The sequence below is a fragment of the Rhamphochromis longiceps genome, linkage group LG6 (genome assembly GCF_057381845.1).
Source record: "Rhamphochromis longiceps isolate RC_006_pf linkage group LG6, R_longiceps_female_GT1.1, whole genome shotgun sequence".
Taxonomy (NCBI): Eukaryota; Metazoa; Chordata; class Actinopteri; order Cichliformes; family Cichlidae; genus Rhamphochromis; species Rhamphochromis longiceps.
This window is the reverse complement of record NC_140562.1, coordinates 30,965,386-30,985,453: the sequence shown is the minus strand read 5'-3', so window position 1 is coordinate 30,985,453 and position 20,068 is coordinate 30,965,386. Positions and strand designations below refer to the sequence as shown.

At 38.6% G+C, this 20,068-nt stretch overlaps 2 protein-coding genes across 3 annotated transcripts; both read left to right on the top strand.

Annotated features, from left to right (window-relative positions):
• The first annotated feature begins 114 nt into the window (after positions 1–114).
• Positions 115–5,221, top strand: LOC146668312 (uncharacterized). 2 transcript variants are annotated; one of them, XM_085410202.1, is made up of 3 exons: positions 115–278; positions 1,909–1,966; positions 3,254–5,221. In XM_085410202.1, exons 2-3 carry the CDS (start codon positions 1,918–1,920, stop codon positions 4,378–4,380), a joined length of 1,176 nt encoding a protein of 391 aa, XP_085266328.1. In that variant the 5' UTR covers positions 115–278; positions 1,909–1,917; the 3' UTR covers positions 4,381–5,221. The 2 variants fall into 2 exon arrangements, with proteins under 2 accessions (XP_085266328.1, XP_085266329.1); XM_085410203.1 differs by lacking the exon at positions 115–278 and adding an exon at positions 285–626.
• A 448-nt stretch (positions 5,222–5,669) lies between these two features.
• On the top strand, positions 5,670–18,887 carry cfap52 (cilia and flagella associated protein 52). The gene is made up of 14 exons (XM_085410201.1): positions 5,670–5,868; positions 6,254–6,453; positions 6,574–6,710; positions 7,546–7,674; positions 7,920–8,019; positions 8,204–8,320; positions 8,586–8,686; positions 8,829–8,999; positions 9,438–9,586; positions 9,781–9,926; positions 12,561–12,712; positions 13,616–13,718; positions 18,045–18,159; positions 18,398–18,887. The coding sequence occupies exons 1-14, from the start codon at positions 5,808–5,810 to the stop codon at positions 18,577–18,579; spliced, it is 1,863 nt and encodes a 620-aa protein (XP_085266327.1). The 5' UTR covers positions 5,670–5,807; the 3' UTR covers positions 18,580–18,887.
• The last annotated feature ends 1,181 nt before the right edge of the window (positions 18,888–20,068 follow it).

Here is a 20,068-nt window from a genome sequence, read left to right as displayed (position 1 = left end):
AAAAGAAAAGCAAGTGACGCCTCTCAACGTCAACACTGTCCACGATCTGAGCTCGCCCCTGTTGGACATCTGACTGAACCGCAAAGACAAAAACCCGTTTTTGAAAGTACGTGGGTACTTGAAGGCACCATGCAAGGGAACGAGCATCAACCCCAAATTGCTGCGGCTGGTTTAGCAGTCCGCTGCGACTAGCTGTCCTTTCGGACGAAGACGTTTTCACTTAAAACTCTGTAGATAGAGGCTGTGGCAAGCTTTCTCTTTTACGGATTATTAGAGAGGTGGGCCTGAATCGTGTTTGCGTCTCCGAGGCTTGTACGGTGTGGTTAGCTAAAATAGCAGCGTTAGCGTTAGCGACAGTAGCTAACAAACGCTGTAAAAGTGCAGCTGTTGTGTTTGTATTTGCATGCCGGTGTGACTGTGTTAACGCTACCCTTGAGTTTAATTATAACCCCTTATTGGCAATCGTTAACCGACGCTGCAAGTGGACGGGTTAATAATAGTCGACACACAAACATTCCAGCAAATCTGTGCAAAAGCACAGATATTTTTTTTGTAGAGGTAAATAAACAACATGTTAGCTTTCAGAACCAGCACTGACCACTTTCAGTTTCACGTGCATCTTTAAGGTTAGTTTGAGGATATTGATACATACTTTGAGCGTTAAGGGTTGTTTAGTGTTGTTTTCCTTCCTGCCTCCTGAGACAGACCTTGGGTGTGTGCAGCACACCGGACTGCTTAACCCACTTCATACATGCTGTTTATCTTGTATTTTACAGAGGTGGTCAGACAAATGTATTTTGTAGTTTGGATCTAATTACCACTGCTGTATGCTTAAACAGATAAGTGGCTTAGTATTCTTTGTATTAAATTTAAGACATATGAAACATATAGTATGTAGAGCCTTGAAAAATACTTGGAAAGAGAATCTTATTGAGGTGTTTAGGCACCGAGACAAAAATGTGCTAAACTGTTCATGATCTCTCAAATATGAAATACAATGTGTGGTTTTTAAACAGATTAATTAAAACGTCACTTCACTCAACAACACCGGGAGAAGAAGCTGTTAACCTGTTGCTAATAATCAAACATTCGTGTTTGTGGGCTTAAAAGAAAGAGAAATCATTACGCTACAGACATGTCAACAGGAACTTGATATAACCAGTGTGAATGCACGACGCTTTAAATGTGGTCGCAGATGGACTACAGCAGCAGAAGTAGCATCTCCTATACATCACAGGAGATGCCACTCCTGTGATGTATAAAAAGTTCCAAAAATGTGACCTGGTCTGATAATATCAGCACCAGCATTTGTGCTAGGAGGAATTGCTGCAGTTCTTAATACAATTGGAGTTAAAAATGGTACTAGCAAGGTGTACCTGATAAAGTGTCTCGTGAATGTAGATTTGAGGTAATTTAGCGATAGTATCTGTTTTGCATAGTTTGCCCACCAGGGAGCACTGATAAGTAGATTTTTCAACTAACTTCCAACTAACTAATCAGTAGTTAGCCACATAAACAAGTCACAGCCAGTTAGTCAGGAAGGTCCAATTAAATACAATAAATTGTCTTTTGCCACAGGCTTACACAAAAGTCTAATTGCTGATGCTTATGTTGTTGTTGTTTTTTACAAACTCAAACACCAAATTACTTGGATTTCACAGGGATAACTTGACAGCTGCTCATCTGAAATAGCTCTCCATTAAGATTTTGTATTAGCTGTATCAATGCTTATTGTTCCCTTTTCCACACCAGTTTTGTTTGAATTTCCCTGGATGTGTCTAATGAGTCCTTTTGGTCTCAGACATTAGCTACAGTACGAGTTTGCATCGTGGAAGCTGTAACAGTAAATCTACAATATGTGATATTGTGTATTTGTTCCTTAACTCTTTATGGGTTGTACATCAACAGGCTGCAGCAATGGGCCCAGACACCACACCTGTCCCTAAAACAGAATCTGCAGAGGAAAGTATGTATTGAGGGTATTTTGCATGTTTTTTTCCCCCTTTGATCAAAATTTGTGCAATAAGTAAGTTCACTTTTTTTGAAGTCCCGTTGAGCATGGATTAAATATGCAGGGCTCTAGACTAACTTTTTGCCACAGTTGTACTGGTGCACCTAACTTCTTTTCTTAGATGCACCAGCACAAAGTTTAGGTGCACTCAAACTTTACAACCGCATCGCTTAACACAGCAGCTTTACATGTTCACTTTTTTTTTTTGTTAAATTGCTGTCCATACAGACAATACTGATTTGTAAATGATTAACTAACAATCTTGCCAACACAAAGTTCTTTATTTGGAGCACATTTCTACAAGAAAGATAAGTTACCATAAGGACCATAAGGCGCACCAGATCATAAGGCGCATTAAGCAAAACAAAACAGTCATATAAGTCAAACTTTACTCCAGTCATTCTTCTTGTTTCCTCCGCTTCCACACCATTGATTCATTAATGCTGAATTCTGTCGCAGCTGCTCTATTCCTATGTTCTACTGCATGACTGATAGAGTTTGAAATCCGCTTCATAAGCATGTCTCTTAACAGGTGCCATTTTGGGGTCCTTATATACACACAATACGGTAATATTATGTGTGTACGTATTACTCTGCGAGGCTCATCAGTACGGTAGCTCCAACAATCCATCAAGCGGTGCAGCTTCATAGCTTACCAAAGTCGTACTAAAACATTTTGACAGATTCGCAGTCAATAAGCACAACCAGAATTCATACATAAGGTGCACTTTTGAGAAAATGAAACGTATTTTTTGGACCTTATAGTCCAAAAGATACGGTACTGCTTGTACTTAAAGTGCTTCACTGAGCTGAAATTGAAACTTAAAATATCTCAAGCTATATAAAATAAAACAAAGTCAAAATTAAAAATGCCTCAAAGGCTTCAAATTTAACATCTCAATATCTGAACATCTTACCATGGGCATGGGCATCTGAGAGGTTCGCCCATGATTATCTCTGATTGGTTTGACCACAATATGGGCATTCTGTGTGTCTGTTATTGACCATACTTTTTACTTTTACTTTTTACTCGAACAGCTGGTCACACTGGTACGACCTAGGATTGTTTTTAGTTGCTCCATTGAGAAATTAGGTTGCATTTGCGACCTAATTTCACACTCTAGAGCCCTGATGTGTGTAACACGATAAAAGTTCATCATTGTGTTTTGCTAACTGAGATTTGCTAAGTCACTTCAGTCAGTAACACACTCAAATTGTGTTTTTAATGTGATTCCTCTTCAGGTCCAGAAATAGTGGTGGTGAAAATCATCTCAGACTCAGATTCCAGTGATGCTTCAGTGATCACCGAGCCAGAGAACTCCAAACAGCCACAGAGCAACACATCAGACAAGTGTTACCCTTGCACTGTCTGTGGCAAGATATTTGACAGACCGTCAAAGCTGGAGAGGCATAAACCTGTACACACAAGGAAGCCCAAGACTCTTCATAACTGTGAGCATTGTAATAAGAGCTTTACACAACAAGAGAAGCTGATCCGACACCGGAATTGCCACAGTAGGACTAACAAGCACCCCTGTCCCGACTGTGGAAAAGTGTTCAATAGACCCTCAAAATTAGAGAGGCACAAACGCACACACACAAAACAACCCAGGGTACCTCATCAGTGTTCATACTGCATGAAGACGTTCAGCAAACTTAACAAACTCATTCGTCACAAGCGTATGCACACTGGAGAGAAGCCTTTCACCTGTTCGGTCTGCGGTAAGGGATTCTCCGAGTCAGGTCACTGCAAAGCACACGAAAAGACACACGAGGAGCAGCCAGAAAAACCTCACAGTTGTGCGGATTGCGGGATGTGTTTCTTCAAGGCCTCGGAGCTCCGTAGGCACTTCCGCTCCCACACAGGAGAGAAGCCTTTCAAATGTACCTTATGTGAGAGCTGCTTCTCTCGCTCTGAGGGACTGAAAAGGCACATGAGGAGCCACACAGGGGAAAGACCATACAAATGCATTATCTGTGGCAAGCAGTTTTATTCTCGCCAGGATTTGAATATTCATGGATTGACCCACACAGGGGAGAAGCCACATCTTTGCCCTGTGTGTGGTAAAGGCTTTTCACAGCTGGGCAACATGAAAGAGCATGAACAAAATGTTCATATTAAGTCAGAAAAATATATTTGTAATGAATGTGGAGCAACGTTCACGCGATACAAGTCACTGACAAAGCATCGGCGGACACATACTGGAGAGAGACCCTATCTGTGCCTCACTTGCGGCCGCAGGTTTTCATGGAGCCATTCTCTCAGCAGACACCGGAGGTCACACGCACACAGACAGATGGCTGGGGACACATCCAAAGAAATGCTAAGTTTTGAAGGACCTTCAGAGAATCCCGACAGTGTAACGTAAAAGTTGAGTGTTTATTAAAAGCACATTTCCTCTTCATTTAGTTTTGAGAGAGTTTGTTCTATTGACAAGTTATTAAAAGTTCTTGTGATGATTCACCTTTCTGCTTTCATTGCTGACTGTCCACTAAAATTCTTTTTAAAAATCTCAGTTAGGACAGGGCACCAGGTCAGTGCTAGAAGATGTGTTTGCTGAAGTCTGTATTAATTGGAGTACAGCAGCAGTTAAAATTTTGGATGTGCCTAGAATATCTACTTTTTGATCACACAGCTCAGTGTAGGTCTGCTCTGTTCACAGTTCACTGTTATGACATGTGGTGTGGTTAGCGTTTAAGAATATTTCATAGTTCTTTACCAAAGGACAAGGAAATACAGTTGCCCTACCAAATGGCTGGAAAGTTTCTCTGGACCTACAGTTATATCAGTACAAAATTTTGTATGGTGCAGTGCAAACCAGGATGTAGCTAAGTATTGCTTCTTTCTGCAGTTTATAAAACAAAGTGTACTTTCTTTTAAAAATGTTTGTTACCTAATTTGCCATCATAAGTGCCAAATATGCAGATTTTGCATTTACAGCCAATTACAGTATTTTTTTCAGTAGTTAAATCTTTACAACATGGTTATGCTCTTCTAAATTAGAGTAAAAAAGAAAAATGAACTGCACTATTTTCCTCTGGGCAGGACCTGCAGTGATGTCACAGTGGCCAGAGGTACTCCACTCTTGAGTGCAGTAGCATATTTAAGCTTGTACAAGTTGTGAAAAAAAAAAATTAAATGAACAAAGAACATTGTACTTTTTAAGTTTTTATATCAGTATAATTTTATATTAGATGTACAACATATATATAATGTAGTTGTGTAATCCAATGATTTTTATCTTATTCATGCACGATAGCTTGCATTCAATAAAGATACATTGTGATGTACTGTGATGAACTCTGTAGTAATTTCAGACAATGGGCATTCAATGTTTTTGTACTGATAATCAGTAAATGTGCTGAAATGTATTTTTATTTGTTCTGTTATGTCCCAGATTCTTCTGTGACATGTTTACTTGTGAAATGAGAGAATTTTAAGTTTTTTGTATAATGCCAGTATAGGTCACAGATTAATTTGTCATCTTTATCCATAGTGCAAATACAGTGAACCCTACAAATGCAATACCGATTTTCCAGTGTAATTTGCCAATTATGTTTAATTGTTTTTGTGTACGGCTGTTTCAATTGTAAAATTTCCGATACCACGTGAATGCAGCAGAGAAACGTCATTCAGCCGGTGGCGCTTTATTGATGTTGCTGGGCGACCGTTTGTTTGGTGTGAACTACTTCACCTGCCTGAGAAAAAATAATTAGCGCTATTTAAACAAAATTTGAATTTACAGGTTAAAATACAGTTTATTTTTCGGGTGAATAAAATACAGTTAGTTTGATAATGGATGTTGAAACAGAAAGTATACCTCGGCTCGAACTGGAGGCTGTTATTGGCTTTAACGGTAAGTTTCCCCCCTGCAAACTTAAATTAGCTTAATGATACGACAGCTGAAAAGTCTGGAGTAACACGCTAAGTACTGTACACAGTGGTAGTTTTTTAATATTAAAAACATTGCGCGGTCTTTAACAGTAGGAAAAGCTGTAAAACTTTAAGTCCAAAATTGATGTTCTCCTTGTTCCAGAGCTGTCTAGCGGGCTGAGTTCTCGTCCCCTTGTGTGATTTAGACTGTACCTTTGTTGTTAAGATTACATTTTGAACTTACATGTGTAGCTATGAAGATAGAGTGCACATTCCCGTTATTATTATCCATTATTATTAAAACAACCATCCACCTTCATAATCACAAACAGATTGTCTGTTCAATGTACTTTGCTTTATTTCACCAGGACATGTTTCTTCTGGCCTAAGAGTCCATCCAGACAACGAGCACATGATCTACCCTCTTGGATGCACAATCATTCTCAAGAGAATTAAAGATGGCAAACAGGAGTTCTTACATGGCCATACAAACAATGTAACCTGTATTTCAGTGTCAAAAAGTGGACTGTATATTGCCTCTGGACAGGTCAACTTTATGGGCTTTAAGGTAATCTTAGTCAGGAATGTTTGAATGTTTTTGTAACTACCTGGCAAATCTGCCATCAGATATTGGGTTAAATAATTTTGATGAATAAATTACAATATTCTACTTAATATGTTGTCCTAGGCTACAATAATAATCTGGGACTATGCGACCCGAACAATCTATACAGAGCTGGTGCTCCACAAGGCAAAGGTAGAGGCACTGGCCTTTTCTCCTAATGACAAGTACCTGGTGTCCCTTGGGGGTCAAGATGATGGCAGGTAAACATTATGGCTGAATGATGCAGCTGGGTGCAAGTTCAGATAATAAGATTGCAAAATGGAAATACACATTGCCTTGCACAGTAATTGTCTAATTGCCAACATAGCACACTATATTTCATTGAGCAATGATCATGCCACATTTGTTTTACTGTTTAACAAGCCAGGCACAAGGTTCTTGTAGAACACAGGAAGTTGTACAGTCAGAATACATCCAGGCTAGTAAGGTACTGGAAAGGAAAGCAAAAGTCCTTTGCTATTATGACTCCCTAATAAACCAGAATAACCTAAGCTGGGCCAGTCTTTAGATTTAAAGATGCTTGTTATAAGATTGCACATGGTTCAGCTCTTCCCCTTATTTGTGTTTTATGAAGCAGGAAGCAACAAATGACAAACACCCTGCATTTGTTGCCAGAGGGGACGTATTGAACTTGTGAAGTAGACTCCATTTGGATAGTTAGCTTTCAGTGACTGAAGCTCATACATTGTAGATCCGTTAAGACTTAGCAGACACAGTGGCACATATTATTTTTTATTAAATATGATATAAGAATCATGATTTAAAGACAGTCCAGTATGAGGTCAAGCTGTGAAGTCTGTTTTATTATATATACTGGTTTGTTGTTCCTGGTTTAATAGATTTCATGTGTCTTGAGGTGAGAGTTAGCCAAATGTCTACACTAGTACATTTACTGAAATGTGTGTTGACATGCAATGTCCATGAATACACATGGTATGGCCTTTAATTATCTTTATCTGCACAAAAAGGGGTACATCAATTTCTAGATGGCCTATCAAATGTACTGTACTAATGATCTTTTGTGTTTGTTTACAGTATAGTTGTGTGGAATATTGAGACTAAGCAAGCTATATGTGGGAGCCCAGCTTCAGCGCAGAGTGCTGGTCACTCCCTGATTTTGCAATACTCAAACACAAATGACAACATCTTTGTGTCAGCAGGGAGGTGAGTGAATGGTGTCTACTATTTTTTCTTTTCTGTGTTTTTTTAAGCCAAGCTGAATGTCACATTAGATTTTTAATTTGTAATTGTTAGGTTATCTGTGAATTAGATTTTATTGAACCTGCTTATAAAATGACAAGGCATCTACCTATTGCTTTTTTTCTGCATACCTAGCTTCACAATGTGGGTTTTCACGCTCCTTGTTATTGCATAAAAGTGATTTAATATCACTGGTCTTCTTTGGGCAGTGGAACATTGCGAGTTTGGGAACTGGACCTCCCCAACAGAAAGATCAGGCCCACAGAGTGTCAGACAGGCAAGCTCAAGAGGACTGTGAAATGCTTAGAGGTATGAAGCCATATGCAAACCATCTGCAGGCAGAAACTTAACAAATCAATAAAACACTAATAGTATGGCTGCAGAAGGTGCATAAGAATACTAATAGTGAAACTCAACTTTTTAAATCTTCCAAACTTATAGCACACCAGATATAGTGAAATAATGTGGTTGCACTATCAATATTGCTGTACAGATTTCAGAGGATGATCAGTTCATTTTCTGCGGCACCATGAGTGGAGACATAATGAAAGTTAACCTGAAGACAAAGCTTCTGAATCACTGCGGTCCAGCTAAATCAAAATACAGCATGGTAAGTCATCACTGTAGAGGTCATTCATTGCATTCCTTATTGGGTGCTTTGAATTCAGTCATTCAGCCACTCCGTACTCATGCCCTGTGCTTAATAGGAATCCCTGTGGAAGGAAAAGCCATGGTTCATGTCACATAGTTAAAAATTTCTTAAGTTTTGAGAGGCTGTCAACGATCTAGGAATTTTAAAAAGTGATATATTCAAATATGCATAATTGTTTTAGAAAAATGTAATGAAAATCATAGTTTCATCCTTTTCTTTGCAGGGTGTCAATGTCATAAAAATACTGAAGTCTGGGGACCTACTTGTAGGCTGTGGATCTGGCACTGTCACTTTGTCTTCTGGGACTAACTTCAAAACTCTTAAGTGAGTTCTATGACTGAATTATTTCACTATAAAATATCCCTAGTGTGCATAATTGTTACCTTTGAATTTTCTATATTTTCAGCATTCAAGTGCTTTAGTTTGTTTTTGCATTTTTGTACTTTTTTCCTTTACCTCACATCAGGAAAGTCGATCTGGAAAAGGCAGTAACCTCCATTGCTACATTAGGAGATGGAAATGAGTTTTTTGTTGGCACAGAGGCTGCTCAGATGTATCGCTTCAGTTATGAGAATTTCAAAGTGGAACTCATATCCACCAGCCATAATGATGCTGTCAAGGACGTAGCCATCTTGTTGTAAGTGTCAGAAAAGAGAATTTAAATAGTGTTCTGCAATAAAACATAAATGCCCTGATAAAGAGAATTGATCAGAAAACAGTCAGTCTGTTCCTTTTTCTCCTTCACCATGCCCCTCAGAAACACACATTTTCTCTTTACCCAGAAATGCAAGAAAATAAACATTATGTTATGTGTCAAATGCAGCAAAGCAAAACCACAATGCTTAAACTGTGCTGAAATTGTTTCTGATTCATTACTTTATTTACCTGTTGTACTCACTAGAGGGTGACATATACATGCCACATGTCTACATATTCTGAGGAAATGTTATTGGTTTTATGTATGTGTCTAAGACCTGAGTAAAATATTACTTTTAATTAATTATTTACATAATTATATTAACAACCCATACCACACAACTATAATTCTCTATTTTTCCTCACATTTTTCCACTAGTGGAACATCTGAACTATTTGCAACCTGCTCAGATGAAGATATCAGAGTGTGGTACACAGGCAAGCCTAAAGAGCTGTTGCGCATCACTATACCCAATGTGACCTGCAATTCAGTGGACTTCATGTTTAATGGACAAAGCATCATCAGTGGTAGGACTCAGAGAGCGATTTCTGTAACAATTAATTTTCTGTTTTGAAATATGTTTTGAATAGGTGATAACGAGCCATCTCAATTACAGTAGCGCAGAAATCTGAAATATAAAAGTAAAGTTTCTTTTCACTTACTGAAAAGTTCTGTTTCTTGTGCAGAATCAGATTAATCTCTAGCTGTCATTGTCTTCTAGCATGGAATGATGGTAAGATTCGTCTGTTTGGACCAGAAAGTGGAAAACTCATGCTCACCATTCACAATGCACACACAATGGGTGCAACGGCCATTGCTGGCACAAGGGATTGCAAAAGGATTGTCAGTGGAGGGGGAGAAGGACAGGTCAGTGGAAATAATATCAATGAACCTATAATTTGTTCACTATTAGATATATATTATTATTTAATTTATATTTTAATATTAAAGTCTTGAGCCGCTTCTCATTTCTTGGCTTTATGCTTCTAAGGAGCCAGATGTTCTTATAAGTTTTAAAATAGTTCAGCAATATTTCCAGAGACTTTCTGAAGATTTTTTAAAAAAAATTTCTTCTTTTTTCTTAATTTTCAGTCTAGTCTGTTGAGAACTGTTCAGTCTATTTTCAGAAGAATGTTTTTAGTTTTTACATTGACTCATAAAGCATAAAACGGCACTTAAATCACAGAATAAACCAGTGTTGTGTTTACATACAACACAGAACTTAGCAAAAATCCAGTTTTATATTCTACCTTTAGCACTTTATTACTAGCAACTTGTCACAAAAACACTCAAAATGATCCTTTTTCTTTGGTTGAATCAACACAAATTCCAAAGATAACACAGTTTGTCAGGCATAAAACTGTATTTTTGCACCAACAAGGTGATTCTAAAAGAGCTATTAGCTATAAACATATCTGTTCATTGTGTCCTTAAAAATTTGAGGAAACTGAACAAGTAGACAGAAGTTGTAGGCATGAAAACTATCTATAGTAGATGTAGTCATGTCCTTAAGAAATAGGAAAAATCTATCAAAGAACTGAGACAGGATCCGAGAGATACAGTTTACATTTACACCCCTTAGCTGATTCATCTGCTTTTTCCATAAGCCTCATCAGAACTAGTCTCAATGGTAAAAAAAAAAAAAGGAAAATGGCCTGTATTTGTATAGCGCTTTACTAGTCCCTAAGGACCCCAAAGTGCTTTACACATCCAGTCATCCACCCATTCACACACTGGTGATAGCCACAGCCACCCTGGGGCGCACTGACAGAGGCGAGGCTGCCGGACACTGGCACCACCAGTAGGCAACGGGTGAAGTGTCTTGCCCAAGTACACAACGATCGAGACTGTCCAAGGGGCTCGAACCGGCAACCTTCCGATTACAAGGCGAACGCCCAACTCTTGAGCCACGATCGCCCACAATGGAAGGGTAATGGTCAAGAATCCATTCTCAAGGATGGCAAAAGCTAAAAAACAAACAAACAATGAGGTATGCCAAATTACACAGGTCTTATCGAGTTTAAAATCAAAATTAGATAATTTTTTTGTTTCAAATCCTCATTAATATCAACAGTAATATGTACTTGTAAAACTGAGGTAATTATAAATGCAAAAAAGTATGATCAGATTTTGATAGACCATGCATTACTGACTGAAAAGTGTCAGCAAGGGCTTCATTTATCAACATGGCAATGATTCCAAAGATACTACAGTGATACTACCTGGATAGTCAAACACATTATGAAACATTGTCAGTCATGGATAGGCATCCTCAGAGCCAGGACCTCAACAACAATGTGAGTTCACATGAACGGAATGGAGCAAAAGGCAGCCGACATCCAAAGAAGAGCTTGGAATGTCATTCAAGAAGCCTGGAGAACTATTCCTGAAGATTACAAAGAACTTACAAGAAAGCTTGCCTACAAGAGTTCAGGCGGTGTTGAAGAATAAGGTCCCAAATACAGACTTTCAAGCTTGTCAGAATTGTACAAACTCTGTTTTGTCCATTTATGTTTGCATGTTTCAATAAATCACATCACAGATTTTCCGTTTTCCTAGCAAAATTAAAAAAAAAAATCTTGGGCAGCTTGAGACTTTGGCACAATTTCTCACAGTATATCATCAACAAGAATTATGAAATGGACATGAAATGGCTATCCTGACTGATAATTGAGCTTTAGTTGTAGTCCATATCCTGCCATAACTATTTTCAGACTTTCCCAAAACATTTTTTTGTTATTGATTTGGGAATGCCTACTGAACATGACAAAACTGATTTAAAGATAAGAATGTTTGCATCTCATGTCTAGTCATATAATTAGAATTGCTAATTTTTCTCCAAGACAAGCAGCTGTGAGTTATTCCAGTGCTTAGTGCAAATATTGGAGGATTTTATGCATGCTTTATGGTAAATGGCCTGTATTTATATAGCGCTTTACTAGTCCCTAAGGACCCCAAAGCGCTTTACATATCCAGTCATCCACCCATTCACACACACATTCACACACTGGTGATGGCAAGCTACATTGTAGCCACAGCCACCCTGGGGCGCACTGACAGAGGCGAGGCTGCCGGACACTGGCGCCACCGGGCCCTCTGACCACCTCTGACCACCACCAGTAGGCAACGGGTGAAGTGTCTTGCCCAAGGACACAACGACCGAGACTGTCCAAGCCGGGGCTCGAACCGGCAACCTTCCGATTACAAGGTGAACTCCTAACTCTTGAGCCACGATCGCCCCGTTATTCGTTATACAGACACACCATACTAGACTGTGCTGTGCACCCTTCAAATACACATTCAGCATTTAAATTTGGGGTTTATCTCTACAGCATGCAATATCATTGAAGACTGACATGATTTCAAAAGAACAGAAGACATACTGTTGAAGATGTCTTTAATGAAAATTGAAAATTGTTGCATCCATAGCATATTTGTATGTTTATAAATAAAGTTAAATATAGTTTCCCTAATGAATGATTTTGGGTTTAACTATCATAGGTGTGTGTTTGGGAGCTGAAGCCACGTAGCTATCGGTTGCTGGAGGCCATGAAAAAGCACAAAGCTGCTGTCACTTGTCTCAAAATCAAGAGTGACGACACAGAGTGTGTCTCTGCAAGCTCTGACGGTACCTGCATCATCTGGGACATAGTGTGAGTAGCCTATCTGCAAACCATAACCCACACATTGTGTCCATGTAACATCTTTAAAGTGTTTAATATTGTAATATTAGTGTATGACATATTATTTATCTATGAAATGTTGTGTTTAGTAGTACAACAAAATGCTAAAAAATTACTGCAGAGCCACTTCACTAAGTCAAAATTGTAATAATTATTTTTCAGTTTCATCAAAGAAAAATGATGAGAGCAAGTGAAGTGAAAATAAAGTAGTTAGGCACATTACTGAATGAGCTAATCACATTGTTCTGTGAAAAGTAATGTACATATCTGGTAATAATACGTATAGCCAACAGAGACAAAGTGAGAGGAAAGAAGAGCACTGTCTTCATGTCTGACTTGTCATAAGAGAGAAATGGTGAAGTGGATGTGTGGCTCATACAATGAGATAAAAAAGAAATCCAGTTCTTTATAAGCGAGCTTAAAATCCTTTAATCTGTGAGCTTCTTCTGGGAGTACAATAAGCTGTTGAAAACTGACTATGGTCATTTTTTTCATTGTCTGTCCTCTTCATGAACGAGTCTGTGGATTAAAGGCTTCTAGGCAGTACCCATACAATTATCATGGATTCTCTTTGTAGTATGACTACTAACAGGTTATTTAAATGGATTAGTAGAAAAGTCTCAATTAATTTAGACTGACACCCTGTCTGCACAAGAGAAAATATGTGCACTTCAGAACATTTGTATATACAGATTGTTTTGAGATTTATGCTTTTTTTGTTTAAAATTTGAACAGACACGACAGTCTGGTCATGGTGTGAAGACACATGCACCTCATATGAGTTATTTTTTGCCCAGTCTATTGCAACACCTGTCAAACTCATCTTCCTTCCCGTCATTTCTTGTCTTTTGTCTCTTGTATAATCTTTTATAGGCGATTCGTAGTTCGTCAAATGATGATTGCCAACACACTGTTCCGGACTGTGTGCTACCATCCAGAGGAATTTCAGATCATCACCAGTGGCACTGACAGAAAGGTGTGTTTTGGGATTAAGAATCTTTTTTTTTCTTGTTGCTAAGTGCATTTCTGTATTTTTTATTGGCATTCTAGCAGGCAGTAATTTAAACACAAATTTTTCACTTGATTTATCTTTAAGCCAGTTTTTTATGGTGGCCTCAGAGGTATGTATAGTCAGAATTTGTTAATGATCATTTTGCTAAAACTTCTTTAGTCAGAATTTGCTTAATTCTGACAAAAATGTTTTAGTGTAGCTGCCCCTGTAGTAAGAACCAAGAAAGTGTGGTTTATGAGTTTGTTTTCACACAAAAAGATGGATACAAAAATGTTCATGCCAAAAATGCTGACCATAATTAATTTGATTGCATGTAGAATTTACAGTATAGAGAAGTACAATACAAAAATACATTTAATGGAATCTGTTCAATTGAAAATGACAATTTAAAAAAGTCTCATGAAATGAAATTTACTTCATTGTTATACATTCAGTTTATACCAAGCATATGTCATTTAATGATTATTTATTTAAATAAGTAAACCTTTGATTTAAAAAATTCCCCTCGAGCTTGTGGGTCCTGTGCAGTCTCTTAGCTGTTCCTAGGACTGCGCTCTTCTGGACAGAGATCTCGGATGTTGTTCCTGGGAGCTGCTGGAGACACTTGCTTTGGCTGCATCTAGCGCTTCGATTACCACGGGGCCACTGTTACCTTCACCCTCCACATCTTCTTCAGCTCTTCTCTGCGCCCTTTGTACTTCTCCAGTTTCTTGTGATCCTTCTTGCTGATGTTGCTGTCATTCGGTATTGCTACGTCTATCACTACGACTGACTTCCTCTGCTTGTCCACCACTACTATATGGGGTTGGTTAACCACCAACATTTTGTCCTACTGTATCTGGAAGTCCCATGGGATCTTAGCTCGGTCATTCTCGACCATCGTACGGGGTGTCTCCCACTATGCCCTTGAGACTTCCGGTCCATACTCACCACAGATGTTTCTGTATATTATGCCGGCCACTTGGATATGGCGTACCATGTATGATGTATGTATGATCCACACCGTTCTTGGTGTAGATCAGCCGGTTAGTCTCTGTAACTGTCACGGTAGGTATCGTCCATGGTGCTACATTAGCATCATCAGTAGATCTCACTTCACTTAGTCTTGGTATCTGGCTATGGGGGCTCCAGGTTTCAAGCTTTGGCATGATCGTGTTGACGACGAAGTTTTCTGGGAGAAAATGTGAGTGATGTTTGACAGGTAGAACATGTGATGTGTTAGCATGGACAGCTTTGATCTTTACAGTTTAGAAGAGATGGTGCCAGTTCATTTTCTTTGCTTCAAGAGCTGGTGGAAGCTCCTCTGGAGTTTAGTCTTGTTTGCTCCTGTTTTAGCATTTCAGAGTGTGGGTTCCAATTGGTGCTGGTGATGATAAAAGTCATTGTCTGTCTGTTGGCATTGTGTCTTCCCCAGTTGGGCTCAGAGAAAACTTATGGCTGCTCTGACTCACTACACCATGCACTGGTACAAATAAGTATTGCTCTACAGTTTGGCTTCTTTTCTGAAAATGAATAAAATAATTCCGAGCCAATTCCAAATATCCAGTGCCCAGAGATCACACTGTGAATATCACACTGTAACACAATTGTTTTTTCATAATCTGTTGATAACATAGCTATAAACTGTTGCAATTCACAGTGAGTCTATAATAACTACTTTTTGTTGTTTACTGTAGTCCATGTACTCCATATATTTTCCCTCAGACTTAATACTCAGCTGTCTAGCTTAAAGGAGAAAAAGGTAATCATTATAATGATAAAAAAAAAAAAACAGGATGCAAATAGACTGTCACTAAACAGTCACAGTGTAGAGTCCTCATTATGTTGTTATGGTTATTGAAATCTCCACTTAATGAGAATGACAGAAAAATCTGCAGCTTTACTAAGATCAGCAAAGAGTAGCACAATGAAAGCTTGTACAATCATACTCGTGTGCATTTCTGCAGATTAGCTTGAACGCTTCTAATTTGTTTCTTAGCTCAGTATACAGTAATTAAGCCATTGTGCCGGCTGCTAATCACTGGTGCAAAAACACACCCTTTGACTCCACAATTTTTTCTTTTTATAATCTTGATTAACCAAGCACTTCTTATTTACATAAGCTTGGACCTTTACTGCTGCAGAATGAAACACTTTTTTCCTTGATTGTGCAATTTATCCACACCCCTTGAACCCGGCTACACACTGGACCCATATTGCTGCCGTCCCCGCATGCTGAGAGGTGAGGACAAGTTGTGCTGATTAACACAGCGCGGTGGGTGTGCTGAGCGAGCGGAGAGAAAGTGGGAAGGAGGCATTCAAAGAGAGCGAGAAAGAGGAGAGATAGAGGGGAGCGCTGTGGTGTTCGTGCCTTCCTGCGGATGTGCCTATGCCACCCAAGTGCCAGCCAGATCCACCATCTGCTCATCCCAGGACACAGGCACTCTGTCTGGTTCAACAAACAGCAATGCTCTCTCTCTCTCCTCTCTCTCTGTACTCCAAGCCTTCTTCACCTCCCAGCATGACTCTATGAGTAAATTCACAGGATGCAAACCAGCATGTGAGAAAAAATGTGAAGAGAAAGAGAGTGGCCAGGAGGGGTGGGGGGATGACTGTGTAGGGTCAGGGAGCAGTTGTATTAATGAGATGCTTTGTGATCAGGATGTTGCTGGCAATGATAATGATGTGTTTGTTTTTTGGTGTAGTAAGTATATGATGCTTACTTCGTCTTTTCAAGGTAAGGATACGGGATTATAGCTGAAACCAGTTGGACTACATTATTTCTGCTAAAAAGGAGACATTAATTAGCCTTGATAGTAATTAATTACTAGCTCATAATAACCTTAGGTAACTGTGCATATTTTCTATAAGCTAAAGCTTCTAACCTTCTGTGTAGCCCAGGCAACTATACACTGCTTATAGCCTGAGATTTGTCCTTATAAGTGGAGCAGTCCTAAGAGTATGTTTTTCAGACCTGCTCTCACTTACTGCACGTAATTAATTTCCTGGCTGCCCATGTCATGGCTGTGAGCCAGTTTCCCAGACCGAGGCTGAGGGATCGCAGATGGGCCAAGACAACTCACACAGGTGGAAGCCTCTAATAAGCTGCTGAAATGAGATGAGAAAGGTGGAAGGGGTCATGACTGTGGCGGTGAGGAAGGGATGGACAATGATCTAAGAGAGAAGAAGAGAGGGGAACATTGTTACAGTAACTTTTATCGTGGCTATGCGAATAGTAAACTATTTAATTTCACCATTAACTTCTTTTTATTAATCATAGCGCAATGATTAATTTAAGGCGCTGATTTGTTTGAAAAGACATCTCACTAAATATGTTATCGATTAATGCAGGCCTTAGCTGAGAAGTGAGTATTGTTTTGTTCAGATTTAAGCCTTACATTCTGATTTGGTTACATTAGGAAGATTTGGTTTCTATTTATTTCTCCATATTAGTTTTCATTCCATGTAAGCACAATATTCAATATGTGTGAAAGATTACATATCCTGTATTATTTGCCTTCCTATTAGGCATAATGGGCAAAAAATGAAATTCTGTTCTCATAAGCATCGGGCTCTGTGTGAACAGCCTTGTTTAACATGACCTTTACAAATAGCTAATTGTGGTAACTCCATCTCCTTCTCTCAACTCCTTATTGACTTTGAAATGCAGTGTGTTTAGCATCAGTGTTTTGAGTGCTTTACTGCTTTCTAAACAGCTTCTTGACTTTTAAAATCACATAGGGTGAACTGTTAAATCTTCTACTAGGAACTCATTCATGACTGAAGCCTAATTTTAATGATCAAGTCCATCTGGGCTTTCATTTACTCCACCCAAGAAGTAATCAGGTCGGTCATATAAATAACAAGAAAGGATTGTTCTCGCTCTGTGGTTTTGTGATGCTTCTGCCACCTGGGCTATAAATAACTTCAACTAACAATCGCCTTTTGTGAGACTTGATACTCTGACGGCTGTTAAGCCCTAGAGATGTTCAAAACTCATTTAGATATATGATAGAATCAAACCAGCTCATTTTCATATAGAGTTAAAACGAGAAAGCAGTGAAGGTGAGAGTCTGAGGTCACCTATTGCGTACTACTACCAAAATAGGAAGTGGTAAAGTGTATACTGTATATAATGTTGAATAAAAATAGCACAAAAGCACAGAGATGTTTTCACTTGATCTCATTAGTAGCAGTCTGCATAGCAAGCCTATCAATCCTTAGTAACAAACAAAAAAACTTCAGAGTATAAATGTGTAACCTTCATCTCCACTTAGACTTTCTGTGCATTGTGTACATTTTGTCCCTCAGGTTGCCTACTGGGACGTGTTTGAGGGTAAATCTGCCCTCAGACAACTTGAGGCTTCGCAGTCTGGTGCCATCAATGGCATGCATATCTCACAGGATGGCAAATACTTTGTGACAGGTATGGCACATTACTCATTTGCACTTCTTCTTCTTCCATGCTACTCATATATAGATAGCAATTTTATATTTGTCCCTGCTGCCTTGCCCGTTATGCTCCCGTTTAGATCAAAACCTAATTGAATATTTTATGCAAATATAGTTTTCATGTGTTTTATATAAGGAACAGTATTGCACAATAATTAGTGATATTTCCCTAGAGCTTCTGGTTTCTTATGTTGTTCACCTTTTCATACCAGGTGGAGATGATAAGCTGGTGAAAGTGTGGGACTACATGTTAGGTGGAGTAACCCACGTAGGGGTAGGTCATGGTGGCAGTATTACCAGCATGAAAATCTGCTCCAACAGCCGCAACTTAGTCAGTACAAGTGCAGATGGAGCCATTCTTTGCTGGAAGTTCCCTCATGTTCCTTCCTCTTAACTGGAGATTTGGACACGGGAAGAAACACAAACTTTTAGCCATCCAGACATTTTTTTTTGAGTTTTCCAAAAATGTACAAAATGTTACTATTATATTGTTTTAGCAATATGGACTTACATTCTTACCAAAATAAATACATGTAACCTCATGAAGCAACAATTGCTGTATAAGATGTTTTTGCTCACTGATGCATAGTAAATGTAGTGGGTTTTTTTTTTTTTTTTGCATGGTTTTGTTGATTTTTAAATGGGTAATATTTGTCAATCAATTAAAAAAAGAAAAGAAAAAGAAAACGTGAATTAAAGCATTAATAAATCCTTTCTCTTTTTTTGCTCTTTTGAAATTCTATTAAAAATCAAAATCTTCATTTTGAAAAGTATTCAGAGCCTTTGCAGTGACAGTCATCCTGTTTGATTTTTGAGCCTCGAGATGTGTAGAATGTAATAGCCACACATCAGTTGTTAATCATTTAAAGCTACATGTCCTGGTGTAAACACACATAGAAAGTTCACAATGTCATTGCGAATAGGGCAAGAGGATGAATCAGTTTCTAAATATGGCTTCAATGTCTGTGAAATACAAAAAGTAAAATACACAAAACATCTGAGTGCTAGAGTTTACCAAACTGAGTTATTGAACAAAAAGTGCCTTGGTCAAGAATGTGACCAAGAATGACCTTCTGGTAGGTGACTGGCCTTCATGGTAGAGGTATTATCCAGAAGCCAGTCGGCTGGTTATTACCATCACTAGAGTGAAGCATGGGGATGGCAGCATCATGGTACTGGGGTGTCCCTCAGGGAGACTGGTCTGGTCTTAAAGAAAACCAGCTTTGACCTGAGAATGGGTGACAGAACTTTTCAGCACCATAGTGAACTGAAGCATTGAGAAAAGAAAATGCTAAAGTGGATCAACTGCAGCTAAACCATAAACCACTGTTTAAATCTAAGATGTAAAGATGACACATCAAAGGTGTTCACCACCCAATCTGATGGAGCTTGCCAGAAAAAAGTTGATTGACTTGAAGGTGTAACGGTGTGCCATGAAATGGGGAAAACAGTACTTTCATAGTGAAAATAGTTATTGTTGCTTATATAGCAAAATTTCTGGTGCTATTTTTTATTTCTTGTAGATTAATTTAAAAATTACATTTACAATATAAAATGCAAGGTTGAAGTAGTCTGAATACATTCTGTATATAAAAGTGAAAAGATTAGGGACTGCTGTCCCCTAATGTAATAAGATTTATTCTCTGAGAGGTTATGGTAAAAGAGTGGTGCAATGTACAATTCTAATTCACTACTACTTCCTGCAAAAAAAACAAAAACATTGTTATATAAACCATCCATCCATCTGTCCAATTTCTACCTCTTATCGAATTCAGGAGGATTGGGGCTTATCCCAACTGTCATGAGACAAGAGGTGGTGTAAACCAGGACAGGTTACCAGTCTGTGGCAGGTCAGCAAAAATAATAAAAAAATAAAATAAAAT

Coding starts and splice junctions, on each gene's coding strand:
- LOC146668312 (XM_085410202.1), top strand. CDS start 1,918: ATGGGCCCAGACACCACACCTGTCCCTAAAACAGAATCTGCAGAGGAA. Junction 1,967..3,253: donor AACAGAATCTGCAGAGGAAA/GTATGTATTGAG, acceptor ATTCCTCTTCAG/GTCCAGAAATAGTGGTGGTG.
- cfap52 (XM_085410201.1), top strand. CDS start 5,808: ATGGATGTTGAAACAGAAAGTATACCTCGGCTCGAACTGGAGGCTGTT. Junction 8,321..8,585: donor CTAAATCAAAATACAGCATG/GTAAGTCATCAC, acceptor TTTTCTTTGCAG/GGTGTCAATGTCATAAAAAT. Junction 9,000..9,437: donor AAGGACGTAGCCATCTTGTT/GTAAGTGTCAGA, acceptor TTTTTCCACTAG/TGGAACATCTGAACTATTTG.